At 37.2% G+C, this 27,189-nt stretch overlaps 3 protein-coding genes and 1 long non-coding RNA gene across 10 annotated transcripts; 1 reads left to right on the forward strand and 3 right to left on the reverse strand.

The window, feature by feature from the left end:
* Positions 1-1,257: 1,257 nt before the first annotated feature.
* On the forward strand, positions 1,258-3,107 carry LOC126585806 (succinate dehydrogenase assembly factor 1, mitochondrial). Of its 4 annotated transcripts, none has more exons than XM_050250339.1 (2): positions 1,258-1,354; positions 2,498-3,107. In XM_050250339.1, the coding sequence occupies exon 2, from the start codon at positions 2,579-2,581 to the stop codon at positions 2,876-2,878; it is 300 nt and encodes a 99-aa protein (XP_050106296.1). In that variant the 5' UTR covers positions 1,258-1,354; positions 2,498-2,578; the 3' UTR covers positions 2,879-3,107. The 4 variants fall into 4 exon arrangements, with proteins under 4 accessions (XP_050106296.1, XP_050106295.1, XP_050106294.1 ...); XM_050250338.1 differs by having other exon boundaries at positions 1,268-1,354; positions 2,495-3,107; XM_050250337.1 differs by having other exon boundaries at positions 1,302-1,452.
* A 1,036-nt stretch (positions 3,108-4,143) lies between these two features.
* LOC126585807 (uncharacterized) lies at positions 4,144-4,873 on the reverse strand. Its single transcript, XR_007610656.1, has 2 exons — positions 4,734-4,873; positions 4,144-4,642 (listed from the first exon to the last, which is right to left on the reverse strand). It is a non-coding gene; the product is annotated as an uncharacterized LOC126585807 (long non-coding RNA).
* A 3,061-nt stretch (positions 4,874-7,934) lies between these two features.
* On the reverse strand, positions 7,935-13,479 carry LOC126585803 (probable methyltransferase PMT24). The gene is made up of 9 exons (XM_050250333.1): positions 13,256-13,479; positions 11,666-12,714; positions 11,434-11,583; positions 10,676-10,946; positions 10,246-10,356; positions 9,975-10,149; positions 9,171-9,440; positions 8,591-8,785; positions 7,935-8,471 (listed from the first exon to the last, which is right to left on the reverse strand). Exons 2-9 carry the CDS (start codon positions 12,671-12,673, stop codon positions 8,243-8,245), a joined length of 2,409 nt encoding a protein of 802 aa, XP_050106290.1. The 5' UTR covers positions 12,674-12,714; positions 13,256-13,479; the 3' UTR covers positions 7,935-8,242.
* Positions 13,480-21,554: 8,075 nt separating this feature from the next.
* On the reverse strand, positions 21,555-26,935 carry LOC126586109 (disease resistance protein RUN1-like). Of its 4 annotated transcripts, none has more exons than XM_050250807.1 (7): positions 26,579-26,933; positions 25,554-25,725; positions 24,114-25,200; positions 23,738-24,013; positions 22,635-23,657; positions 21,990-22,476; positions 21,555-21,942 (listed from the first exon to the last, which is right to left on the reverse strand). In XM_050250807.1, exons 1-7 carry the CDS (start codon positions 26,871-26,873, stop codon positions 21,902-21,904), a joined length of 3,381 nt encoding a protein of 1,126 aa, XP_050106764.1. In that variant the 5' UTR covers positions 26,874-26,933; the 3' UTR covers positions 21,555-21,901. The 4 variants fall into 4 exon arrangements, with proteins under 4 accessions (XP_050106764.1, XP_050106763.1, XP_050106766.1 ...); XM_050250806.1 differs by having other exon boundaries at positions 25,554-26,126; positions 26,407-26,933; XM_050250809.1 differs by lacking the exon at positions 25,554-25,725 and having other exon boundaries at positions 26,407-26,933.
* Between the last annotated feature and the right edge of the window lie 254 nt (positions 26,936-27,189).

The following is a 27,189-nucleotide window of genomic DNA, read 5'->3' on the forward strand; positions in this document are numbered from 1 at the left end:
AAGTCGATGAACCCCAACTAGATAAAAGATTTACCGATCGAAGCAAACATTGGAGTTGCAGATGGTGTGGTCGAGCGCAAACGCACAGATCGACGTCGGCGTCGAGCTTTGGGTGAACGCCAATTTGGATTTGCTTACCCAGAGAGGCACCACCGCAGTTGAGCAGGACGAGGAGAGAGGGAGGGAGAGGAGAGACAGTGAGTGAGAGACAGTGAATGTAACACCCCAACCCCCAAATTTAATGTTTAATTTCGTATTTCCCCAAATATTTATGGAATCTATCAATTTAGTCCTAATTTCCTTTACCCAATCCGGATCTACACTTAAGATTCTCTTCTCTCTCAAATTGCCACGTGGCAGCACCCCAACAATCCTTTTCTTTTCTTTTTGTCCCCTACTCTGTAACCCTTTCTTTATTCTTCTTTCTTTTCTGCATTATCTATCTCTCTCTCTTTCGAAACTCTCATCTTTCTCCTTTCTCTCTGCACTGAGACTCACATACACACACGCACACCATCGCACTTGCTCGAGAAAGACACCCATCGTCATTAGCAACCTCGTCTTTCTCCCTCTCCTTCTCGTCTTTGTAACTCGGCGAACGCAGGAACCCTCCGGTGAGTTTCTTGAATTTCTCCGATTAGGTTTTTGGGATGAAATCGGCTCGGGAATAGGCACACCCATCTTCGGCGAGGCCGGGGGTGTCAAGAGGTTTTCCGACCACCACAGGTCGTTTCACGGCAAACGGAAGGTATAAACGCACTCCTCTCGCCTTGTGCTTTCGTTTGGTACCTAGATCAGGGTTTAGGGTGGTAGTTTGCAGTCGACCGGAGCTGTAGATGCTCCGGCGTTCTTCTCTGTTCTTCCTTGTTAGTTCCCGACGAGCACATGCCTTTCAGGCCGTTTCCCAAAACCCTTGGGGCCTTAGGCCTGTTAGGAAGGTGGAGCGATAGTATCGATAATATCGCGATATTTTGACAATAATTAAGCGGAAAAGTGTGAAAATATCGCCCCCTCACATAAACGATATTATCGGCGAAATATCGATATTTTAGACCTTGGGAGAAGTACAAGTGTGTATTATTCTCAAAATAATGTTATGGAGATCAAATTTTTAAACTAAATTTTGTAAACCAAATGATATAACTTTAAATTTTAATTAACGTGCTTAATTTCTGATTAGTCAAATTATTAGGTACGTAAATTTGATTTATAAATTTAATCTTTTTAACATTATTCTTATTCTCATTAGTCAGAAAGCATAAATTTCTTACAGTATACCAAACTTCTAATCATCGTGACTGACCTGCACATGATGGCAAAACCCAACAAAGTTGAGAAAAAGAGGATCGATAAGGTTTATTATACATATACATTCATACATATATATAAATACTACACACACACACACACTCTCTCTGCGTTTTTGGCATTTCTGCTTCTCCGAGGATCTAGGTGTGTATTTTCCCTTCGATTTATTTTATTTTCAATTGCTTAATTTGACATTAGGAACAACTAGGCTGTGTTACTATTTTGCTTCTAGGTGTGTATTTTCCCTTCGATTTATTTTATTTTCAATTGCTTAATTTGACATTAGGAACAACTAGGCTGTGTTACTATTTTGCTTCTACGAGTTGCCTGGTCTGTATTTGCTAAAATTTTCGCACAAAACATCGAATTTATAACGAAACTGCACAAATTAGCTTCTGGGTATTACCAAAATGGCGTTATGATGAGGAAGTTAGTATATAATTTGTGATGTGTTTCCTGGAATGCATTTTTTTTCTCATGGTCACCACCTGTATGATGAAAGTCCTTTATGGAGTGCATGACAGAAAACCATCATGGAGTCGGAACAAAATAAATAATAAATAAAAGAGTCAGTGCCATTGATCAATTGAATGCTGTATTCAACTGTTTTAGTTTACTAGAGATGGAATATGAAGTACTTGGAGCTAACGGAAGACATGGTGCTAAACTGAGCGCAGTGACGTTCTAGGATTCATACAGCCGACTCATTTAGTGGGATAATATTTAGTGGTTGTTGTTGTTGTTGTTGTTGTACAGATAGAATAACTTGAAAACAAGTATGAACAATGACGACAGTTTTTTATTTTCTATTTTGTTTGTGTCCTGTTCATTTTGTGCATTGGATTTATGATGAAAGTATCGAAGCTGGGTTCATCCATATCATGTCCGTATGGAAATGAACTATATTATATCTGTGATCAGTATTGCAAGATGCATACGTTAGTGTTTGAGTCGTTAGTTGGATTTATTGTGCGTATTTTGAAGAGGTTGTTATGCAGAACATTGTTCTGTTTTTCTAATTCAAAACTTGGAATTTCCCTTTGTAAGTATTTGGTTGCACATATGGAAATCAGTTTCTTATAAGAGATTGTTGAACATTGCTAGGAACCTTCTTCTATTTGTTGCACGGTAGATTGTGTTTTACTTTTATAGCTTAAGAAATATACTAACTTGTATTGCTATGCAGCAGAAGCAACATAAGTAAAAAATTGCTATAATCTTTTCAAGTTCTTCTCAAAAGAAAATCCGGTGCCAAACAAAAGAAGACACAATGGGACCCTCCAGTGCACCAAGGCGGCTTTCTGGGATGCAGAAGCAAGTACTAAGTCTATACAGAGGGTTTCTGAGGGCAGCCCGCACAAAATCTGCTGAAGACCGGCAGCGGATTGAGTCACTTGTATCAATTGAGTTCCGCCGCAATGCAAAGGAAGTAGACCGCAAAAATTTCCTCTACATTGAGTACTTGCTGCGACGTGGTAAGAAACAGCTTGATCAGCTCAGGAGCCCTGATATTGTTGGATTATCAGCCACAAATGTCAGTTTCTCTCAAACGAAAGATCCTACGCACTGAAGTAAGAGTTTCATCTGTTCTTATTTATTTGTTGAGCCAAATGTAGGTAATGGAGGAGAAGGAATATTTGGCTGAAAGTTCTTATTGTATGCTAGTTAGAAAACTCCAAATTATGCAATCTGTATCGATTATCTTCCAAATAATGATGATACTTGATTCCTTGTAATCGCCCTAGTTCTGTTGTTTGTGTTGCTTACTATCAATAAAATTACGGAATGATTTAAGAGAAGTTACGAAGAATGTTTGATGGGAATGGTAAGCAAATATCACCTATGAAGATAGATCAACAAGGATGATATGTTCCCTTTCATTATCAACATAATTCAAAGTTGTTAGTGTTGTCAATCTTAAAATGTCATAATAGTGCCATACTGTCATGTATAAATCTTTAGTCATATTTGTCGCGCATAAATCTTCGTTCTTCGACATTTGGATTCGTTTATGGTAAAATGGAATTAAAGTGTAAAAAGAATCGGAATATGATTTAGTTATGCAGGACATCTAACTTCGATGGTAAAGATCATACGAATAGGAGCCCTTGGGGATAGCTCAAGCGGTGAAGAATAGTAAAGCACGTAATGAGTTAGGTTTAGGTAGATTAGAGGTTTTGGTTCCTACTAATGTAACCGAAAAAAATGAAAAAACAACGAATGTGCCTCCCCTTTGCCCCCAGCTTAAATACTGAAGGACGCAAGACCCAGCAAACAAAACCAGGTACCGAAAAAACCAAGCACCAAACATCAACCATGACAGTAGCAGAGATGAGACGACCAGAAATTGAAGCAAAGAATACTGATTGCATTACAGCTACTTTATCTGTATCGCAATTAAGCGCCACCAAGTATCTGTATCACTAATTTGATTCTTGCCCGATAGCCGGACTGATGCTCAAGCAATATCATATCGACCACTAAAAGTGAGGATGGTCGTTGTCATGGTGCTCACTGCTCAAGCGATTTTGTCGTTTGATCGAGGGCCGTATAATTCTCTCATGTTTCCTTATATTACAAGCAAGTAAAGAACCCATCTGTTTTCCAAATTCAGTAAATGAAAATTATAAACCAGTTGATAATGTTTAACTCATAAAGATGTATTTAACGGAGAAAATCAAGGCAGCACCATGGATGGTGAGTTTGAGTGAGTACTAAAAAGTCCTTTTAAGAGGAAATTAATTTGAGAATATTATTCAAGTTTTACACGAAAAAAAGTAGAAAGATCGAAATAATTTGAAGTGATACATTTATTGGGCGTTAAGGAATGCCAAATTTGAAATAAAAGAAGCTCTACATATAGCTCTTACTGTCCCAAAACTTCTGATTGCTATTTCCTCCTATCCAATAATAAAGCTACTCTGTGATCTTTACAAGAGACTGTGCCGTCGCTGACTAATTACGTCAAAGAAAAATCTACAAGGACATATAACTTTGTTCATAACTAAGCACCTCATCAGACCAGCATATAACTAATTTCAAAGCTCTGCGTGCTTCCCTCCGATTAGTGCATTGCCGCGGATTGCATATTTGACGCCACGGATTGCATACTTGTCCAAGATTAGATATAGAATCGAAACTAAAGATGTTCATTCATATATTACTGTGGTGGCCAGCGGCTAGACCTTTCCATCAGATGAAGGGAGATTTCTACTAGCTTCCAAGGCCTTGGAAGAAGATTTAGTCGCCGAGTTCGTGCCTTTGGAGGGAGACGACGCAGGAGTTGGTAGCTTCTTCGGCAGCATCTGATCCCAATTAGGCAACCTTGATGCTTCTGAGAGAACAATGAATGCAAAAACAAGAGTGAAGAGCAAGCACTTGTGGCTCCAAGAAGTTGACATTTTGTTGAGAATTTGGAATAATACTGTGGAAACTGACAGGCGCTGCTGCTTTAACTTGCAAAGATGGAAGTTGCAGCTTTAGAAGTACTGGTGGCAGCGGACACGTTGAGTAATGTATGGAGACTGCCAACTCGTGTTGCTCGAGGAAAGGGTGGCAATGGCAGACAATGGGGCATTTGATTATTCTAAAATCTGTGTGAAGCAGCTCATGTGGTTGCTCTCTTTGTGTAGAATCTGTTCGAGTGAAAAAGTACGGTTTTTAGGTTTTATTTTTATTTTTTATATATATCATTGGACCCTCCTTTGTTGGGTATAAAATTTAATTTTTCCATGTCTGGTAACAAATTCTTGTTGTCAGAGTTGTTCATAGTGGTATAATTAGTAATGCCACTTGTACAATTTGTGACCTAACAATAAAATAACTTCACCAAACTTTGCTTTGCAGAATTTTATGTCTATGGGAAGCTGAGATGTCTTTGCAAACTTTTCCGACCATCGTAAGGGGGATTACTGTGGCTTCACCATCGATTGATCATCTTTTTACAACAAAAACAACAGCCAAGTCTTATCTCATTAAATGAGATCGATACTGGTCCTATTTTCAAAGAAAAAAAAAACTTTGCAGAATTTTATGTGTCCCCATAATATATATATATATATATATATATATATATATGTGTGTGTACCAGTGCACACATATTGTATATAGGTAGGGTGGAGATTTTCATTCTTTTTCTTTAAAATGATGATAATAGATTAGACGAGTTAAACTACGTGTGACTAGTAGAAGCTTTATTCTCTAAACCGGAACAAACTTTTTAAGCCTATGGTTGAGAAAACCCAACCTAAAATTATAGCATTATTATTTATTGTTGGTATTGAATTTCAATCATGCAAGCACGAGGGGAGAGTTTCCTTTTCCATTTTTTGAGATTACTCACAGCAAAACGAACAAGCCTAGCTACTTAAAAGTTGATGAGAAAAATTCTAAAGGAGTTCAAAGGAAGCATCTCGACACTTTTTGTATGCTATTTTGCCAACAAAAGAAATAGTTTTACAACAAAAAGTAATGGCTATCAGTGGTGTCAGTGAGATATTAGTATATTTTTATGAAAATGGTTCTGATTAGAGCACCACATTTTCCTAGTTATAGAGGTGCATCCCTTAGTTCAAAAGTGAATTCATTCCGACAAGCACAGAAGACATGATTAAATTAATCAACCATGTAGGGTTAAAAGTTGGAATAGTGTTTTCGACTTTGACAGTAAAATTTTTTAATCCGAAAAATTGGAACAAAAATTGGTATCCATATAGAGATTCTAATCCGAACTTCTTTATTTCGATAAAAAAAAAACTTTCCGAAATATTCTGATTTATTTTTATAGTTGTTTTCTCAAATTATATATTTTGTAATCAATTTTTGTATTTTATTGTTAGTTTTGGATCCAATTTGTTCATTATTTTTATGTTATACATACACTTACGTATTAAAAAGCACAAGTGTATATACTAGTATACCACAAATTAATTAAATTTATACATAAACATACACCAAATATTAAGAAAAGACAATAAATTGCATGTATAAAAAATTAGAGGATATTCAAAAACTTATAAAATATATGAATTTCTGAATTATATTATGAAATCTCCTATATTACTTCGAATTTGAAATTTCCGAATATGCCAAAATATTTGAATTTAAAAATTGTGATCTAATCTGATTTGATTCCAAAATTTTGGAACGGAAATTGGAAACGTTGTTTCGGATCAAATCCTTCCAAAAACACCTCTCAAACTTAAGTAAAAAAAAATTAAGTCCTGGGTGACTACTAATATGATTTAGTAGTACTTCATATTCACTTGCAAACTTCCAAAAGAAAAAAAAAGGTTCAATGACGAGTTCAGTATCATATTATTATCAAGAAGAAAAAAAAAGTTCTGGCTTCCTTACAAACTTCCATTTTGATACTATGACATATATGTTTTTTGTATAATTATGAATTATACTAAATTAGCTCATCGGTTCATGTCACAATGACACAGAGATTATAACATAAAAATTCAATATTTGTAATGAATAGATATTCAAAACAAACACTTGTAAACGGCAGCCGTCAACAATTATTCACAGTGCTAGTCTGTCACTGAGCAGTATATGATTAATCTTCTTTTGTTATAAACCAGAAACGAAATGAGTGAATGATTACAAAAGGATCGAATGCATTTTCCTTGTGACATTTACTAACAAACTTTCTGAGCATTCGATATAGCTAGCTAAGTCCCGCACAGAGAAGAGAACCATTCCCTATATAAAAGAAATTTTCAGCGCATGTGTGTCTGAGAGTTATAAAATCGTAAAAGTTGGAAGAATGTCGGGTGAAAGATAATCTTTAAATTTATGTAGGCTCTTTGGGACAAGAGGAGTTGGAAGGAGACGGGCACTGCACTCTATCTCAAAGTGGTAGGGTCAGTTCTCACTCAAAATACTGAACCATGTCTCTCACTGGTCAATATTTTTAGTATAGTCATATGTCATATTTTAGTCTGATCTTGTGTGACTCGAACTTGATTGCAGAAGAGAAACACAGTGGTTTAGTCAATTTGGCTCCCTATGACTACTTTTCTAAGAATTAGAAACTGATATGATGGAAAAGATAATTTCTCATTCATTGGAAAAACATATATACAAAGTTGGCAGCCGTATTGGCTTGCAGCACAAGTTTAGGAGATGGATTTACATAGTACGGGTATACCATTATTGTCGTATTTCATGTCAATGATACAATGACATGTATAAATTTCTCTTCACTTGACGTTGTTTATGGAAGGCCACGATAACGGTGTACTCGTGGTATATAATTAAGTTGCTTTCCAAGTCTAGTTGGTTTTTACAATTTTAGTACCTCATCTCTATAATGTGTTTATAAGATGAATTACTTAAAAAGAAAATTTATCCATTACAGTCCTCCCCAAAATGGTAAGATTAGAATGGAGAAGTTTCCTTCGTGTATAATCCCATTCTAATCCACTCAAGAAAAAAAATCACTCTCCTCTACCCTTAGTATGCCTTGAATTTAGAGAGTCATCTATTCCAATCCAATCATTTAAACCGCGAAAAACATGATTTACATATTTTGAACATACCGTATCCGTGATAATATACCCAAAAGACAGCAATTTCAGTAGTAGTAGTAGTAAGAAACGAGCAGTAACATGTCAAAAGACTACAACAATGGGTTTGAGCATTTCACTTGCATTTATACTCGGAATATCAAGATACAAAAATTGTAAGCCAAATAATCCCTCTTTTCAACAGGGAATAAGTTTACTTGGTGAAGAAAAGGAGAGCTTTTGGGTGGGGGATTCTGAAGCTGAAAGAATATAAATTACGTGAAATTTACACATTAACGGATTAATTTAGTTTATAGATACTTGGTACGTTAATGGCTAAGCAAACAACAGAATACTTAACGGACTATAACGCCAGTATTGACTAAGCCTTAGGCCGTCACAGACGCAAATTGAAGCATTTAAGCAATGGCCGACAGAATTGTTTCCTTCTCTGCAGGACGCCAAAACGTCTTCTGAATGTACAGCAAACCCTCGTTGTCTTTCGTGTAAGTAAATCGGATGTCCCATTGCAGAGATTTAGCCATACTCTCAATCTCATTTAAGGTTTCAGCGTTGTCCCATACAATTAGTTTCCCTTCTGGCCTCAGTATCCTATCAACTTCTGCAATCACTGCCACTAAGCTGCATCTGTAGCCAGAACACAACCATATTGAATCAGAGGAAATGTTGGAGGAATTTCTTGTGATTTAAAAGTGCAGTAAATGTCTTTTTTACAAGTAACAAAACGGAAATGTTGTATTACATACCTTTTCTTAAGGACAGAGAATAGATGATCTGCGTGTAAAAGATCATAAGATCTGGGGTAGGTACTGAACGATTCACACCAATCATGATATATCCCAATTAAACCGCGCTCATAGATTATTGGAAGTGTGTCACGAGAGTCAACTGGGACTACATTCATAACCCAAACTTTTAAGTCTTTTAGAGCTGCAGCAAACCTACAAGCCGTTGTGAAAGAAAAGTCAGGCTATGTGAAAGATTCCAACATCTTCACTGCACTGGAAAGGAAAAGCATTTCGCACAAGAGAAATAAGAATCACAAACAGTAGCCAAAAGGAGATGATTATTTTTTTAACAAAGAATATGACACGCAACTCCAACTGATCTGAATTTTTCAACCATGTATTTGCATCTAAGGGCATACCATACCCATCAGAATTTTTCACCTTCAGATACCAAGATGTTAGAAATACAAATAATCAACAATGAAAAAGGAGGAAAAAAATAGAAGGCGGGTAACTGGGCGATTTACTCTTTGAGAGAATTAGAGACGGTGATGCTGTCATAAAGAAAAAGGAAAGTTAAAGATTAATAATTGCTTACCCTCCGTATACAGCTCTCATGTCCATGACATTCCTCACAGTAGACCAATTGACTCCCATCCCATTCAAATAGGTCTCAGAAACAACTTTTTTCCAATGCTTGTAGTCAGAAATGAAATCTTCTTGGGCAGATTTCCCATCAACATCAAGCTGAGACTTTAACCAGTATGGTGGTTTCTGCAACCTTGATGGCCATTGCGGAGGCCACTGAGATCCACGGTCTAATACACCCTCCGGGACTTTGTGCATGCATGCCTCCAATGTTACATTCCTGATGATGGAGAAATATAAAGAACATTTAACATTGTTGGAAATTTAAGGTACTTCAATAATGTAAAATATTTTCTGAACCATCACATTTGATGGTGTTTAGCAGACCAATTTAGCGTAAGGATAAAGGTCGTACCCAGTGCACAAGGCTCCCGCTTTACGCAACTTGAAAAATCTAATGACATCAATTTCCAATTATTTTTGTTCAAATGGAACTTATCGCCTCAGATTTTATTAGCAACTCAAAAAATATGAGAAGAGGAGATACTATCATTTGAAGTTTTTTCAGTTCAACACTTGTGGTCGATCTTGCAATGGCAAGTACAAATTAAAGTTTTGAAATTTATGTATCTCAAGTTCACAGCACATGAAGAATTTTCTGCACTATAAAATCCTCCCATTAGTCAACCTAAAAGTTTTTCCGATTATTTTGGATCCTTCTTTTATGCCACTTCCAATTTCTGTACTAGAGGCCACCAATAACAAACACAAATAAATGCCAATGCTTAAACATTTAGATAAAAATGTGAAGTACCAGCCAGCATTTGGATCATCAGATTCACTGCAGAGAGGAGGGTCATTGTGTAATCTTTTATTGTAGCACTCATTGGTAGAGGGTTTTCTATATATGGCAGCAGCCACTCCATTGAGTTTGTCCTTTTTAATAACCACTAGATCCCAGCACATTGACTTTGTTAATTTCGACATAGCTGTCAATAAATAACATGAGGAGAAAGAATGTTAGATAGAAGCAACCAAAATACAAGATGCTTCAAAGGCAAACAATGTAGTAGGAAGTATTCTACCTTTCCAAATGCCAACATCTTCAGGAAGCTTTTGGTAAACTGGAGTAGCAGACCAGACAAAGTAACCACCAGGTCGCAAGACACGATTAAGCTCCAGGAGCAGTTTACCCCCTGCAATGGAACTCAAATTATATCTCTACAAATATATAGGGACTAAAACAGCGCATGTATATATATATATACACACACACACACTCCATTTTTCAAAAAAAATGGGGACACCCTCCTGACCGTTAGATTTGGCTTTAATGAAATTCTGTGGTTGAGATTAAATCACATGCCACATAATCTCAAACATAGAATTTCATTAAAGCCAAATCTAACGGTCAAGAGGGGTGTCCCCATTTTTTTTTTAAAATGGGGATCCCTTCCCTTAAAGGCTTCCTATAGATATATATAAAATATATAATATATATGGTGAAAACATTACCTTCAATATGCCAAGGGACTCTACACCGTGCACAGTGGATAAGATCAAACACACAACTTGGGTAGGGTAGTCTTTTGGTACCCATAACAGCTGATATGGCAGGGATTCCCCGTTCTAGTGCAAATTGTACTTGGGCTTCATGCTCATCCTTAGGAGCAAATGACATAGCAAGAACATCTCTTTCAAATAGAAATCCTCCAAAGCTAGCTACACCACACCCAACATCCAATATCACACGGCTTCTTTTACCCCATGCGATATCAGGAAGAGACTGCATAGCCATAACAAAATATACACTTTACACACTGAAATATTCAAAAATAAAAAAAATAAAAAAACTTTCACCAACAAATAATGCTATTTTTTATAATATTGAAAATTTGGAGCAGTAAGATAATAATTCTGAATACTAGAGTATACTCAGTAAAAGAACAACAAAAAGAGAGATGATATCAGATGGAACTGCATCCCAAAGAACAGGAATTCATGCTATCCATGGGAAAATGAAGACAATGAAATGGAAACGATGCATTGATGAAGATATGAAATCAGATGGAACTGCATTCCATAAAATTCAAACCCACTATTAGGTAATGGAATAAAGAAAACCCATGTGTATCTTCCTTTAATAGATGTTGGCGAATGTTACTATACTGTAGAAAGTACGGATTTCATAAAACTTCTATAGGCTTCAACATACGCAACTTAATGTGAGGACAGGACATGGCAAAATAAGATGATGTACCAAGAGGACTCACTTTTTGAATAAAATCAATGTAATGAAGAGCGCCATTTATAAACTGAGTTCCGCCACCGGGAAATGTGAGGTATTCACCGGTAACTTTAACCCAATTTTGGTGCCCTTTAACTTCTGCGAGCTTCGTGTGAGGGACATTGTGGTACCATATCTGCATCATGAACCAAGAACATATTTCAATTTCAAGGATTAAAAAAGGTAACTGTTTCTGTTCCACTAGACAGATGGTATACCTTTTCCCTGCTTGTGGGCCACTGAATGGGTCGTTTATATCCTTCTGGTAGGGGAACAAGACAGGTGGGGGCTTCATCAGGGCAGTGCCTCTCTCGGTGTTCATAGTGGCCTCTACCTGGAAGCTTCTTGATAGATCCCCAATTGTCAAGACAAGGGATGTAGTCTGGCCCAGCCGTGACATCACAGACTTTCCACTTCCATTCATGATGCCCACTCTTATGTTCAGCTGACGAAGATTCTTGGGTTTCCTTCTCATTCTGCGACTCCACAACTTCAGTTGTCCCTTGCTCATTTTCAGCTGTAGTTTCCTGGCTTTCTGTGTTACTACTGGTATCACTTTCTTCCTGATTTTTCTCAACCTTTTCCATCTCAGTCTGACTATTAGCTTCCTCTTCCTGCTTTACTTCATCAGAAGTCTCCTCTCCAGATGTCTTTGTACCTGAATTCTCTTCCAGCTCCGTTCTTCCAGCTTCGGAATTGGACTCCCCATCTCCTGAACTAGCTTCTTGATCAGTTATTTCCTCTGTCTTTTTTCCCTCTTCCATCGAAGGTTTCTCATCAGATCTCTCTTCCACAAGCTTCTCTTGCTGATTTCCCTCACCAACATTGTCACTTTCTGGCTCAGTCTTCTCCTCAGATCCCTCCTTTGAAACCACTTCTTCCTGTTTTTCTTCCGTTGTATTCACAGACCCATCCTCAACATTTTGGTCATTCTCAATATCCAAATGGCTTTCACCACTGCCATTTTCATCCTCTTTTGCTAAAGTTCCTGATAGTTCCCCCGAACTGTCTTCGAATTGCTTTGAATTTTTTTCAGTTATAACTTGCCGGTTTACCTCATCCATGGTCTCCTCAGATGATGACCCTTGATTCTGAATCGGAACAACCGTTGACATCAACATCCAGACCCCAATTAAACAAAACGTTACAAAAACAACCAGACTAGTCGTTGAACAACAATTCGACGACTTCCTTCCATCAACTCGGGAATACTTCCCCACAGCCATCGTTTCGATGTGAAGATCGATATCCCAAGTTATTAAATCACCTGAAAAGGGCAATAACAAAACAGACTCAGCTACCAATGTTATTTCTGTTCTCAAAGATTGTTTCTTGAAAGTGATATCATTTTCTCAAGGACATTGAATAAGTAACTGATATAGCAAATTGGATCTTCCAAAGAGACCAGATCCATCAATTAACAAAAAAACCCAGAAAAATCAGAACTTTTTTCTGTTAGATTTCAACAAGAACATCCCCAAACAAATTAGTTCTTTAGAAAAAAAGTGAATATAACCCATTTTTCAGCATAAAAAAACCCAACGAACAGAAACGAAATGGTGAGTCAATAATAAGAACAACGCACTGTTTGGTTGGTCAGAAAGTGCAGGAAAATAAACGCGAACTGATACAAACTCTATACTGGGAATATTCAAAAGCTACAAACTTGAGTGTCTTTGCATGTCGTTGCTTTTATTCATCAGAAAAACGAAAGTACTTGGATCATTAAAACAACCAAAACAAAGATCTGATCAAATAATGATAAGCAATATAATACATGAGAAGATTTAGAGTGAGAATTTTCTTACTTGGGTCACTGGGTGATTGAAGAAGTGTAGGGTCTTGCTGCTTCTGAGAGAGAGAGAGAGAGGGAGAGAGAGCTGGTCGGTCACTCAGTGTGGGGGTGTCTCTCTGATTTATAATTGTTATATAAAGGAGGAAAATATCAGAGTGAGGAATGGATGGGAGAGAAAGGAAGGAGATCTACTTGTATTTCTATACGTTTTTTTTATGCGATCCGGGAATGATGGTCAATAAAGCTGGATAAGTTGTAAAAAGCAATGATAGTCAATAAAGTCCAATGTGCAGCGTACCAAACAGCAAACGAGACTTATGCAAAGACGGTGATCCACCAGATTCTTTCCATACCAAAAATTCAAATAAAGAAGAAATATTTTCAATGGGTATCAGTAATGGAGACTGACTTGCACATAACGAGTTTTTCGGTATTGTGGTGTGTAAGTCACTAACACAACGTTATGCGACAAGAGTTTAACACATTACTTGTATTAGTAGTTTCGAATGTCATAACATGTTCTACTTAAGTCCTTATCGTGTTCCACTTAGGTTCTTTGTTTGCTCATTTTCTCTTCATGGATTTGGTGAATAGAATTTCTAGAGTTTCTAAGTTGAAAGCCTCTAAATTTTCACATCAAGGCTGAGATGTGAAGAGGAGATGGAAGTCTACAAGAAGTTTTGATGCTAGTGAAAACTTCCTCTAGGGGCCGGCTATGTAGAGAAGAGAGAGAGAGAGAGAATGCCTCCAAATTCCTCCTCATCTTGGTTTGGGTAAACTGTCGGTTTACCTCCTGAACTTTCACCTCACTTTCAATTTCCCCCCTGAACTTTTCTATTGGAAAATTAAGGACTAAAACTAATTTTTTTAGCCAATTTGCCCCCTACCGTTAGTTTTTCATATATTCCATCCATATTTCCGTTAAGTGAGACCATGTGCATAACATGTGAGGATAATTAAGTCATTTCACTCTTAAAAATGATTAAAAACTGAAAATAAATAATAATAAAAAATTTCCCTCTATTTTTTCCCGCTAATTCCTATCCTCAATTTTATTTTTCCCTCTCAATTCATATGCATGAGAAATAACATATGGTGTTATTGTCTTCATAAGTAGCTAAGTTAATCTTTTTCTTGAAGCATGTACTACCATTTTTATTTTCTCTAACAAATTAATAATTTGACAAATGCTCATGGTGTTATTGTCTCCAAAGCAGTACATTAATATAAGAAACATGTCCATAAAAAAGATTAAGGTTTCTTATATTAATGCACTGCTTTGGAGACAATAGCACCATTAGCATTTGTCAAATTATTAATTTGTTAGAGAAAATAAAAATGGTAGACAATAACACCATATGTCATTTCTCATGCATAGGAATGGGAGGGAAAAATAAAATCGAGGATAGGAATTAGCGGGAAAAAATAGAGGGAAAGTTTTGCTTTTTTTTTTTTGATTTTCAGTTTTTTAATCATTTTTAAAAGTGAAATAACTTAACTACCCTCACATGTTGTGCACATGGTCTCACTTAACGGAAATATGGATGAAATATATGAAAAACTAACGGTAGGGGGCAAATTGGCTAAAAAAATTAGTTTGAGTCCTTAATTTTCCAATAGAAAAGTTCAGGGGGAAATCGAAAATGAGGTGAAAGTTCAGGGGGTAAACCGACAGTTTACTCTCTTGGTTTTGAAAACACAGTTGATATATTTGTACACATGATTAGGTTTTGGTAGGTCTCATATCATTTTTCGTTTATTCAGACCAATTTGGAAAGTGGACCCTATAGACATTACTATATCGTTAATTCATCATTATCTTTAAATTAATTGCTCTACCGACACAGGATTCTTCACATTCCGAAGGATTGTCACGCATTTTATGTAAAGAGATTAAAAAATGCAAGAAAAAAAAATGGAAATTGAGGTAATTTACAACATACTATCCTTGAATAATATAGAATATATATATATATATATATATATATATATTTAACAAAACATAGTATCTACATCAAAGGAGGTGAGTGAGTGTCAGAGTGGGCTAAGCCACATACTAAATCAGTTATAACAATACGGTTCTACTTCGCCTTTGGCAAGTACCGAACCTAAGATTTCTCACTTACAAATGAAGAGAAATATCATTACACCATAGTACTAAGTGACAATAATATGAAATATTTAAATAATTTAGAATATTAAAACTTGTTTGGGACTGCTTGTCACCCTCCAAACCTAGGGTAGGTGAAAATTACCGAATCAAAACTGTGACTGACAATAACCACTCAGTACTACGGTCTGATGATATTCTTCTTCACTCGGAAGTGAGATGTCTTAGATTCAAATATCGTGGATGGGGATTTTGATACCAAATTAAGTTACCTATTGTGTGGCTTAGCCAAACTTCCCCTCCCCTTAATGTAAAAATATATCGATGTACTAAAAAAAAAAAAAAAAAACTGTGACTAACAATAAAAATTATTAAATTAGATAAAACGAAGAAAGATGGGAGTGAAAATAATATATATGTCTTTTTCTTCTTACAAACAAAATGCTAAAATTTCATCCTCTAATAACCTGAACCTATAACTACAGTTGAACGCCACAAAAATTTAGACAATGGTCAATTTATCCAATAAAGTTTAGGAAGCCAATGATAATTATTAACAAATGTATGGTGAAAACCTTTATTTATTAATTTATTTTTGAACCTCTTATCTCTCTAAAAAGCACTTAAGGCCATCTCTAATCGAAGGCTAGCCAGATGACTCGTTTTAGCCCTCTGGCCCTCCAAGAAATTAATATTTTAATGAATAATGCAGTCCTATATTTTTTACCATCTCCAACCGAGGGCCATATGACTCGTTTTAGCCCTGTCACAAAAACCATCTTCAACCGAGGGCCAAACATAATTTATTATTTAAAAACTGCAACTTAAATTCAAATATAATTTATGTTGTTAAATGTTTTTAAAAATATTGTTTAAGTTTCATGTTGTTAAATGTTTTATTTGAATTTCAGCCCGGCTCAGGGCCGGTTGGCCTTTCGGCCCTTTTTTGTTCAATGGAGCCCACAAGTCCTTTGACCTGGCCCTCGGTTAGAGATGATTTTCGGGCTATTTTCGGCCCTATAGCCCTTTGGCCCCTTCAGTTGAAGATGCCTTAAAAAGCTCCAGAAGAAAGGCCAATCTTCAGCCATCGGCCCTAAGCCTTTGGCTTTGGGGTTCGGTGGCAGCCCCTCATTTTAGCTTGCTCTAGTATATCTTTTCTTCCCTATTTCCTTCTCTATGTTCCCTTCTAAGCCCTGTCTCAGATTTCTACCTACTCCTCACTTAGAAGTTGTTCACTGCCTGCCCATTTTCCATTCACCCTTGCACCCATTTTTCCATCCTTCCTCTTGCTCCCACTCTTATTTCCAACCCAGAATCACGATTTAGATCTTGGAGTATTGGGCTCTATTTTGACACAAGATCCAACCCTCCTAGCCCACTACCGAACTGGCTTGTCGAAAAATTTGGGCGAAATGTGGAACGATTCACGTCTGAACCAGCTTGCTGAAAAATTTGTCGAAAAATTATGGTTCGGGTACTCTTTTTCTTTTGGGGCGATGGTTTCTTTCCCGGTGGAAGCGACGACGGCAGCGGTAGTCATTTGGATGTTTAAGATTAGCGTTTTTGTTGTCTTTCTGTTATTGTTGCCTACTGGCCTACATATGTATGGGCCCTCTCTTTGTGTTTTGGGTTGTTGTTCTACTTTGTTGTGGGGTCTATTTTATCTTATATGTCTTGCTTTGTTTTATGTAAAGCTTTGTGTTTTGTTTGGACCTAGGCCCATCTTTCACAAATTGTAATTTCCTTTACATTAAATGGAGTGCTATTTCGACCAAAAAAAAAAAAGAAAAGAGGTATGGTGACTATTTGTTTATAATTAAATGGTGGAGACCGGTCTAGCTTATGTAAGCTGTTAGAAGAGTTCGTTTGAAAGTTACGGCTATAGTTTGTTCGAATGCTCAACAGCTACGAATACCTAGGACTCTTTTTCTGTATAAATAGCTTTAGAATCTCTTTTCTCTTGAACAAGATCAGGATACAATTTCATTGAATCACAAATACTCTTTCATCTTCTTCATTTTTCTGTAAAACTGGTTTCCTTTTGTGAATATGTAATTCCGAGTTGTTGATATGGCATCACGAGCCAACAATGGCTACCGCTGCTGAGATTCTTCATGCTTCCGCACTCATTCTGGATTAGCTTTCTTCTGAGTTTGGTTAGAAACTGTTGTTGACTAATGGGTCTTCAAAATTATGGTGTGAGCTGGACGCAAATGGAAGCACGAAGCCCTTTTTTTACTTCTTGATATTCCTATTAGAACAGTGCAACTGCCAGTTCGGATTTTGTGACTGAGATTAAGGCACGAAGCTACTTTGTTTTCATAGGCAAGATTGTTGTATCCTACTCTCGGAAAAGTTTCAGAGGGAAGTGTCAATGCTTTCAAAGGTTAGACATGAAAGCATTGTCAATTTTGTCGGTGCATGCTTTGGGGACTAGCACCTTGGTAAGTTGGTTGACTTTGGCCGTGCCAGAGAAGAAATATCAGGAGCCACATGACCTTTGAGGCTGGAACACAGCCATGGATGCCTCCTGAGTTATTCAGCTCATAGTGCCGATAACGTTATCCTTAAACAAAATAAATATAAATAAATAAATGAACAATCAATAAATTTGTGACTTGTCTTCGTTAATTTTTTTTTAAAATAAAACAAATCTTTAGAAACGCCAGAAAATAAGAGGGGAAAGTTCAATTCACCCTCATTTTCTTTCAGGGAACTTTAACGAAAAACTTCCGGTACTGTTCACTTTAACAAAAAATCACATTTTTACACTAAAAAATCAATCCTGGTACTATTCACTTTACCCTTTATTTTGTCTTTATCGTTAAAACTAAAAGTTTTCAAATCATTTTCATTAATGTTTCTTTTCTTTTATTTAGTTCAATTCACCCTATTTTTCTTTTATTCAGTGAAGAAGAAAGGGTATTAAAAAGCAGTTGCTTAGAAGAATTTTGAAATAACATTGGTATATAATTCTCACAAGGAAATTATAACATATACTAGTATTTATATGAAATAAAGAATTTAATTGCACATGTTCTAGAATTAAGATATTTATTGTAATAATGACAAAAATCAATAGATAATTAGATCTGACAATTTATTGCACGACTTGTTAACCCGATACAAATTTAATAGGTTTTGCGTCAACCCAGTAATAGATTGTGTCACATCCCCGCCCGGGTCCCCACCACATTCCGGGCTCGACTCCGCTGTAGCATGATATTGTTCGCTTTGGGCCCCAACTACGCCCTCACGTTTTGTTTCTGGAAACTCACACGAGAACTTCCTAGTGGGTCATCCATCTTGGGATTGCTTTCGCGCGAACTCGATTAACTTCAAAGTTCCAATGGAATCTGAAACCAGTGAGTTCCTAAAAGGCCTAGTACTAGGTAAAGATGAGAATATACATATAAGGCTTACAGGATCCTCACCCCTGGATGATGTGGGATGTTATAATCCACCCCCTTAGAGGCCTGACGTCCTCGTCGTCACACCTCCGGCCAAGGATTGGCTCTGATACCAAATTGTCATATCCCAGCTAGGGCCTCCACTATATCTAGGGCTCGACTCTACTGTAGCACGATATTGTCAGCTTTGAACCCGGACCACGCCCTCACAGTTTTGTTTCTGGGAACTCACAAGAGCAGAACTTCCCAGTGGGTACCCATCCTGGAAATGCTCTAGCCCTTTTTCTTGCTTAACTTCGAAGTTCCTATAGAACACGAAGCCAGTGAGCTCTCAAAAGACCTCATGCTAGGTAGAGATGAGAATATACATATAAAGCTTACAAGATCCTCACCCATGGGCGATGTGGGATGTTACAGATTGAGTCGTTATCAGGTCACCCGTTAGGATAACGGGTCTGACATGATATGATTCATTAAATAATAGATATGACATGAAAGCGACACGAACAAGACAAATACGAGTCGTTTGCCAAATCTACTCATTAGGCCTGACAATTTATTACATAACCCATTAACCAGACCTGACACTACACAAAAGTAACATGTTTTAGGTCAAACTGTTAATAGAACTGATCGTAATCAAGTCACTGGTTAAGAATCCGTTAAGATAATGGGTACGACACAATACAAACTGTTAAGATAATGGGTATGATATGAAAACGATACGAATAAGACAAACATGACCAGTTAGAACATTTCTAAATGCTTATACACAATGTTTATAAATAAAAATACAATTAAGATATACCTTGGTAAATCATGGATACGATGTTTGAGAATTGCAGACAAGTCAAGCCCTTTAGAAATAGAGTCATCTTTTACCTCATCTTGGTATTCAGATGCCTCAATACTTTGCATCATTTTCTCTACACAAATCAAAATCTAAAGAAATTCAGATCAAGTTATGTTATTTTTTATTTTTATTATTGTGCACGAACCTGGGAAGTCTAGGGTCCTTTTTATTGATAAAGGCGGTTTGAAAACACAGTGGGCATATATCTGTGTGCGGCATTTGGTTTTAATAGGTCTCATATTTTTTTATGGATTTAATAGGTCTCATATGGTTTTCATTTATTTTGACCAATGAGGGCTTTTTTATTTTTCATTTTTTATTTTAAAATTTAAAATTATTTGATTGGGGAGAGAGGCCAAAGGCCCAAAGCACTTCCTTACACATGAATCTTCATAATATTAAGAATTATCACACACGTTTTTTTAACAAACAATATTATCTACTCTAAGGAGGAGGAGAGGGTGAGCTAATTCTCATAATGGAGTAGCAATAATGTGGATCAAGTTCATGTTTGACCAGAATCAAACCTACCCCTCATTTACAAGTGAAGATAAATATTACTAGATCGTAGTATTAAGTAAAGGTGGACACGGTTTGATTTGGTGTGGTTTTAAGTGAAACCACAACCAAAACAGAAACTTTTTCTTGTGTAGTTTTGAAGCCAAAACCGAAATGAAACCAAACAGTTTGGTTTGGTTCGGTGCCGTTTCAAACAGTTTCGGTTCAGTTTTTTTTTTTTTTTAAATGTACAATTTAAAATTTATACCTATCTACGCATAACACGGTCTCATTTTTCACACAATACATTAATTAATCAACCCACATGAGAATTCTTCTCTTTACTACTCTCTCTATTCTCTCATTTACATTTTATCACAGCAAGAAAATGGTATGGGAGAATGATATATAAACAACTAGTTAGCCTAGCTAGCTAATTGCACAAGTGATGGACTCTGTGACTGAGCAGGAAAAAGCACCCAAATGGAGTGATGTGGCTTATTATTTGATCAGAGATTGGTCTTTGTTTCTCTCCTTTTGTGAGTAACTCTTGTTTGATGCTCATTGTTTCTTTTTGAATTTTCATTTACATTTCTGATTAGTCTTATTATATAGGCCGTCATTCTGAACTTGAAAATTAGGGTTATGAGGTGCTTTTACTGGTAATAAAATGTTCATCTTTTCCTGTAAAGAAACAGTGAAGATGCCAAGCTTGATGAGGGTATTAACTTTGGGAAAAATAATCATTATTATAATATTATGACATGTGCACACTAGATCTATAGACTCTAACCACCAATTAAAACACGACATCTAATTTGAGGTGCTTTTTCGGTTTCGGTGCGGTTTTCAAATGCCAAAACCAAAACCAAACTGTTTCCTACACTGCGGTTCGGTTTCAAAACCACAACCGTTTCAAAACCGCAAAACCGAACCATTTGGTGCAGTCCGATTTGGTTCATGTTTGGGTTTGGGTTTTTGGTTTCAAGTGCCCACCCCTAGTACTAAGTGGCTTATCACACAAGTTTTATGTGAAGTGATTAAACAATATAGCATGTGTCAGTTTACTAGAGATTCTTTCGAAAGACTATGAGAGATACAACTCACCATCCAGGAAGGAAGTCGAATCTAAGACAGTGAAGATGAATATTACTAGACCATATTAAGTGGCATCATATCTTCTGAATCTTTTAAAATCGCCTTTAATAGAAACAACAAACTCTCACAGTTTTAGCCTATCAATTACATTCTTCAATGTACAACCCCTCACTCCAACTTTCTCAGAAACCTATTTGTAGCCTAACATGGGTTCCTTCAGAAAATCTGAATTAAAAGGAAGGACATTGCACCACTGCCAAAGTTTTTGATGATTCGAATACCCCTCAAATTTTGGTGTCCATATTTTTTTATGGTCAACGTTAGGCGCCTAGATGATGAGCAATTTATCAATTTGGATATCATTGAGGACTGAATTCGGATGCACAGGGTCTATGCAAGAAGTACAGACAGATCATTCCAATGCAATTTACACTCATTATACAAATACAGTTGAATCTGATTCCCACGGATGCATTGTTAATTACCATAACGCATTTCAAGCATTTCACTCAGAAAAAAGAAACAACTATAATAAAATTGTGCATGACGTCGATTAAGATAATATACATGAGTTAAAAAAAGACACGGCCTATTTGCATAGTTCATTTACCAGGTAAAGAAAGTACCTCATCTCATAACCGGTTTCCAGCTTCCTTGGATAAACAGATGTTCTTTGAGACTGCATCGTACTCACTGGAGTTGCTTGTTTTGCTTGTTTCCTCTAGATGAAGGTATAGTCAAATTCATGATTGCGCACAAGCGATGTTTGGTCAAAAAGGTTGCTTTAATCCAACCAAATCTCTCTCGTAGATGAGACGGACTCCACACCTTTTCACCTCCAAACCAGGGCCTAAGGTTTTAAATGTAAACTCAAGGTGATGACAACTGTCTTGCCATGTTGTACCAAAGTATTCACCAGATACAAAGGATAGCCAAAGGTGCTCTTTCTCAATTTGCCCTAACTCTTCGCTGCAGGCGAAGGAAGGACACCAGCCACCTACACCCAAATTCCCAGGCTTCACTTCGCAATGAAGACCATGTGCAGTGCTATGGGTTCCGTAGTTCCATTTACCAAGCAGATTAGGTGGGAGTCGTTGACGGAGAGTGAAAACAGCACACAATACATATCCCATCCACTTGTTCTTATACCAGCGTTGAGGGAGCTCCATGCTTACCACAGGCCTCTCACTTCGATAACTAAACCACTCAGAAATTTCACTGCCAGGATATATAGCTTCAAATTTATTCCCTTCGTAAGGGATTCCCTATATAATACAAAATCACAAATAGTGAAGTTAAGCAATTGATATGTCCGTCTTATAAATAAGTACAAAATGTTTTTTTTGTGTGTGTGTGTGTGTGTGTGTGTGTGAGAGAGAGAGAGAGAGAGAGAGAGAGAGAGAGAGAGAGAGAGAGAGAGAACCTCAAGGAATCTCCTTAATGCTGCAAATGCTACATTGTTGCAGCCTTGGTCGTCAACCACTTCAAAGCAATTAATAAAACTGAAACATGATGACAGCCTTTCCTGTGAATAACTGCCTTTTCCCTCAACACTGAAGTTCAATTCTGTTGAAAGGTCAGGCAATTTTTTAAGACTCTTACAACCACCCAAATTCAAAATCTGAAGCTTAGACAGCTCTATGATGCTCTTGGGAAGACTAACAAAACTGTTTTTACTTAGATTAAGCGATACTATTGAGGACAAGGAGCCGAGACTTTCCAGGATTGTTACCTCCTCAAGATTACAGTCACTGATATTCAGTACTGTTAAAGAAAGCAAACTAGAATCAGTGGTCGGCAACAGAAAACTAATTGGACTTGTCTTCTTTCTTCGCATCGATTTGCAACCACAAAGGGATAACAATTCAAGATTTTCCAGACGGCAAATGGAGGATGGTAGATCATTAATAGAGGTACCGCCCACATCAAGCTCCTTCAAACAAACCATCTTTCCCAAGTTTTTTGGCAGTTCTTCAAGCTTTGAGCATCCACTGAGATTGAGACTTTTGAGGGAGCGCAACTGGCAAGTACTGCTTGCAAGGGAACTGAGATTTCTGCAATCTCTCAGGTTTAATAAAGTAAGGCCAGTCAGACATTCGATTGAAGAAGGTAATTCTTCTACAGCAGTCTTATCTAAATAAAGTTCCAACAAGTTTTCCATAGGTCTCACAAATTCTGGAACTTTACTAATTTTTGAACAACCGGAAAGAATAAGAATCTGAAGACTTTCTGTTCCAAAACGTTTGGGAAGGTGTTCAAGACTTCTGCAGTCCTTAAGATTTAAAAAAATAAGCCTTTTGAGCTCAGCTATGGATGGGTGGATCATCACCAAGTTTATGCAGCCTTCAAGAATTAATCTATGAAGATTTGGAGTAACTGTAAAGTCCGGGGTCCTGGTCAGGTTCTGGGAGTAGCTAACGTTGACGAATTTCAGATTGCCTAATAACTGTTCAAAACATTAAAGCACAAATTTTAGTATATATTCAAAAAAAAAAAAAAAAATTTATGTGCTACCAGTGATCTGACCTTGGTTCTACTCCAAAGTTGTTCAATGCTGCTATGGCACAAGTTAACTTCACAAAGTTGCTCAAGTTCAAATTCTTGTGGGAGAAATTTTGAAGGATACCCACTCCATTCAAGAAACTTTAAGGCATTAGAAAGTTTTTTTGGGCCTTGGGTCGTTCGCAGATTATGAATTTGGAGAAATCTGAGATTATGCATCATCGAGAAGGCCTCCAAGTCCCAACATGCCTCTTCCAATTTAGGCAAGTCTAAGGCTATACCTTCAACTGCATTTGTTCCCTGATAACAGAGAATTCAGAATAAGTTCATTAGACAGTATAATTAAGTTTAGAACTACTTACTAAATTATTATATTCCATCTTCCTTCAAAACCACTTACCATATTATTCTTCAATACATGAATGACGTCCTCATGAAGCCACAACCTGCTTTGCTTTCCAGGATCATTAACAGCTTCTCTGCGTACCACTTGTTGTCCCATTTCTTGTATCAACCCATTCATCAACACTTTGTTATTTGAAATAGTTATGAGAGATCTCACAATGAGAGCTTCCATCCCCTCCTTGGGATTAAATCCAAAACAATCTAGTATCTCTACCACTCGTTCCTTGTCCATTCCTTGAAAGAAACAAGCAATATCTAGAAACATTCTTTTCTCATTGTCCGCCAGTCCATGATAACTTATTTCAAGTATTTCAGAAACTGTTTCATCAGGAAAGTGCTCCCGTTTTTTCAATACGCTATGCCACTCTTCAAGACTTCTGTGGAACAGTGAGGATCCCAAAACCTTGATTGCAAGGGGAATGCCTCTACAATAATTAACAAACTGTTTAGACAGATTCAAATAATCTTCTGGGGGTTCAACACTTTTAAAGGCGTAAATATTGAAGAGCTGAAGCGATTCACCCTCAGTTAATTCCTTAACTTCAAATATGCTATCTACACCATGCTTTCTTAGCAATTTCTCATTTCTAGTCGTAACGATGACTCTGCTCCCCAAACCAAACCATTCCCTGTTTCCAGCCAATGATTCCAGTTGGTGTAAGTTGTCAACATCGTCTAAAATGAGAAGAACCTTTCTCTTACGTAGAATGTTCTTTATCATTGTGGCTCCCTCGTTAACATTTCGAACATCTATGTCTTGCCTCAAAGCCTCATAAAGAAGTTTCTTTTGCAGTTGCAGATCACCCTGTGTTTCACTTAGCTCCCTAATATTACGAATACGGGTGAAAATTTCAAATTCAATGGAAATGTTGTTAAAAATCACATCGGCGATAGTTGTCTTGCCTATCCCACCCATCCCCCATATCCCTATGAAGCGAACATCATTTGATTCGATATCCAAAAGCCTATATAGTTCCTCTACTCTTGATCCAATTCCCACTAGCTGCTCAACTTCAGATGCCACGGGTTGCAATGCATTCAATATGAATACAACAATTCGTTCGACTGATTGTGACTCATACCTATGCAGAAGAAAATAAATGTTAATCATCTGGAAATATTTGAAAGAATCCCGATGGAAGTGTAAGGCTTTTGGTTAAGAACCAAAATGTATGATAGGATCACAAATCTCAAGACCCTTAATAGTGATTAAGCTAATCACTAATTACAGATCATATCAATGTATGACAATAATCTATCTCTTATGAGAGGACTAATCGAAAAGCTAGCTAGCAACGAAATTCATCTCTTTGCACAGCTTAACATATGATATCACAAATTACAGTCAGCAGCAAAGAATACAAACATACATATTACATAGCAAAAATATAAAATAAAATAAAATAAAATTTTGTTTGCTACTGAATCTACTCACCGATCCTCGCGTAGCACAAATCCAGACAGATCGGCTACTTGACGAAGAGCGTCCCTCCAGGCGTGCACTTTTTCGATATTGTCCTTGAAACGTTGTTCGTGCTTGGCAAAAGCATCACCGAAACCGCCTGTCTGATGTCGTACATCGGATGGGTCCACATCATAGAAGACAGGTAAAACTTTCTGGCCAGTCACTTGCCTACAATCGAGAATTTGTTGAAGCTCATCCAAGCACCATGTTGAACTGGCGTAATTTCTTGAAAGAATGACAATTGAAATTCTTGAACTTTCGATTGCCTTGCGGATTTGTGAGTTAATGGGTTCTGCCCCAGGACGTAGACAATCTTCGTCTCTCCATACGACGACTCCGTTTCTACTCAGAGCCGCCTCTAGATGGCTTACGAAAATCATGCGAGTGTCTTCGCCTCTGAAACTGAGGTAGACATCGTGATCAGTTGGTTGCGCGGTGGCCATGGATCCCAACGGAAATCTCTGCTGCTCAACATCAGGTGCCACAGGTTGCAATGTATTCAATATGAATTCAACAATTCGTGCGACTGATTGTGACTCATACCTATGCAGAAGAAAATAAATGTTAATCATCCGGAAATAATTGAAAGAATCCCGATGGAAGTGTAAGGCTTTTGGTTAAGAACCAAAATGTATGACAATAATCTATCTGTCTCTTATGAGAGGACAAATCGAAAAGCTAGCTAGCAGCGAAATTCATCTCTTTGGACAGCTTAACATATGATATCACAAATTACAGTCAGCGGCAAAGAATACAAGCATACAAATTACACAGCAAAAATATAAAATAAAATAAAATTCTGTTTGCTACTGAATCTACTCACCGATCCTCGAGTAGCGCATATCCAGACAGATCGGCTAATTGACGAAGAGCATCCCTCCAGGCGCGCACTTTGTGGATATTGTCCTTGAAACGTTGTTCGTGCTCGGCAAAAGCATCACCGAAACGGCCTGTCTGATGTCGTACGTCGGATGGGTCCACATCATAGAAGACAGGAAAAACTATCTGGCCAGTCACTTGCCTACAATCGAGAATTTGTTGAAGCTCATCCAAGCACCATTTTGAACTGGCGTAATTTCTTGAAAGAATGACAATTGAAATTCTTGAACTTTCGATTGCCTTGCGGATTTGTGAGTTAATGGGTTCTGGCCCAGGAAGTAGACAATCTTCGTCTCTCCATACGACGACTCCATTTCTACTCAGAGCCGCCTCTAGATGGCTTGCGAAATTCATGCGGGTGTCTTCGCCTCTGAAACTGAGGTAGACATCGTACTTATTTGTTTGCACCATGGATCCCAACGGAAATCTCTGCTCTCTTCTTCCTTAATGCAAACCCAGACTGATCAAATCCAGATCTCTCGGTCTAATAGCATAGGAATGGAATATGAAATGTCAACGGCCAATTACAACCGTCCGATGCGGAGCAGCAAATCTCACCCGTCTAATAAGTTCCAGTCGCCATCGACTGTTGCTCTAGTTTCTCTCGTTTTATTTTTATTTTATTTTTGTGTAGGATCCATTATCTATTCTATTCTATTAAGAAAGAGTGCTACTAAGTCTAAAACCACCCCATTGTTTTATTTTCCTACCCACCTTTTAATCAAAA

The sequence above is a fragment of the Malus sylvestris genome, chromosome 10 (genome assembly GCF_916048215.2).
Source record: "Malus sylvestris chromosome 10, drMalSylv7.2, whole genome shotgun sequence".
In the NCBI taxonomy this organism is placed as follows: Eukaryota; Viridiplantae; Streptophyta; class Magnoliopsida; order Rosales; family Rosaceae; genus Malus; species Malus sylvestris.

What these genes read in the sequence shown, in the direction of transcription:
- LOC126586109 (XM_050250806.1), bottom strand. Translation starts at nt 26,873, where the DNA reads ATGGTGCAAACAAATAAGTACGATGTCTACCTCAGTTTCAGAGGCGAA. An exon ending in TTTGTGCTACGCGAGGATCG is followed by an intron (nt 25,201 to 25,553) that starts GTGAGTAGATTC and finishes TCTTCTGCATAG; the next exon opens with GTATGAGTCACAATCAGTCG. An exon ending in TTTGGTTGGATTAAAGCAAC is followed by an intron (nt 21,943 to 21,989) that starts CTTTTTGACCAA and finishes ATTTGACTATAC; the next exon opens with CTTCATCTAGAGGAAACAAG.
- LOC126585806 (XM_050250339.1), top strand. Translation starts at nt 2,579, where the DNA reads ATGGGACCCTCCAGTGCACCAAGGCGGCTTTCTGGGATGCAGAAGCAA.
- LOC126585803 (XM_050250333.1), bottom strand. Translation starts at nt 12,673, where the DNA reads ATGGCTGTGGGGAAGTATTCCCGAGTTGATGGAAGGAAGTCGTCGAAT. An exon ending in AGATGTTGGCATTTGGAAAG is followed by an intron (nt 10,150 to 10,245) that starts GTAGAATACTTC and finishes ATTTATTGACAG; the next exon opens with CTATGTCGAAATTAACAAAG. An exon ending in ATGAGAGCTGTATACGGAGG is followed by an intron (nt 8,786 to 9,170) that starts GTAAGCAATTAT and finishes AACGGCTTGTAG; the next exon opens with GTTTGCTGCAGCTCTAAAAG.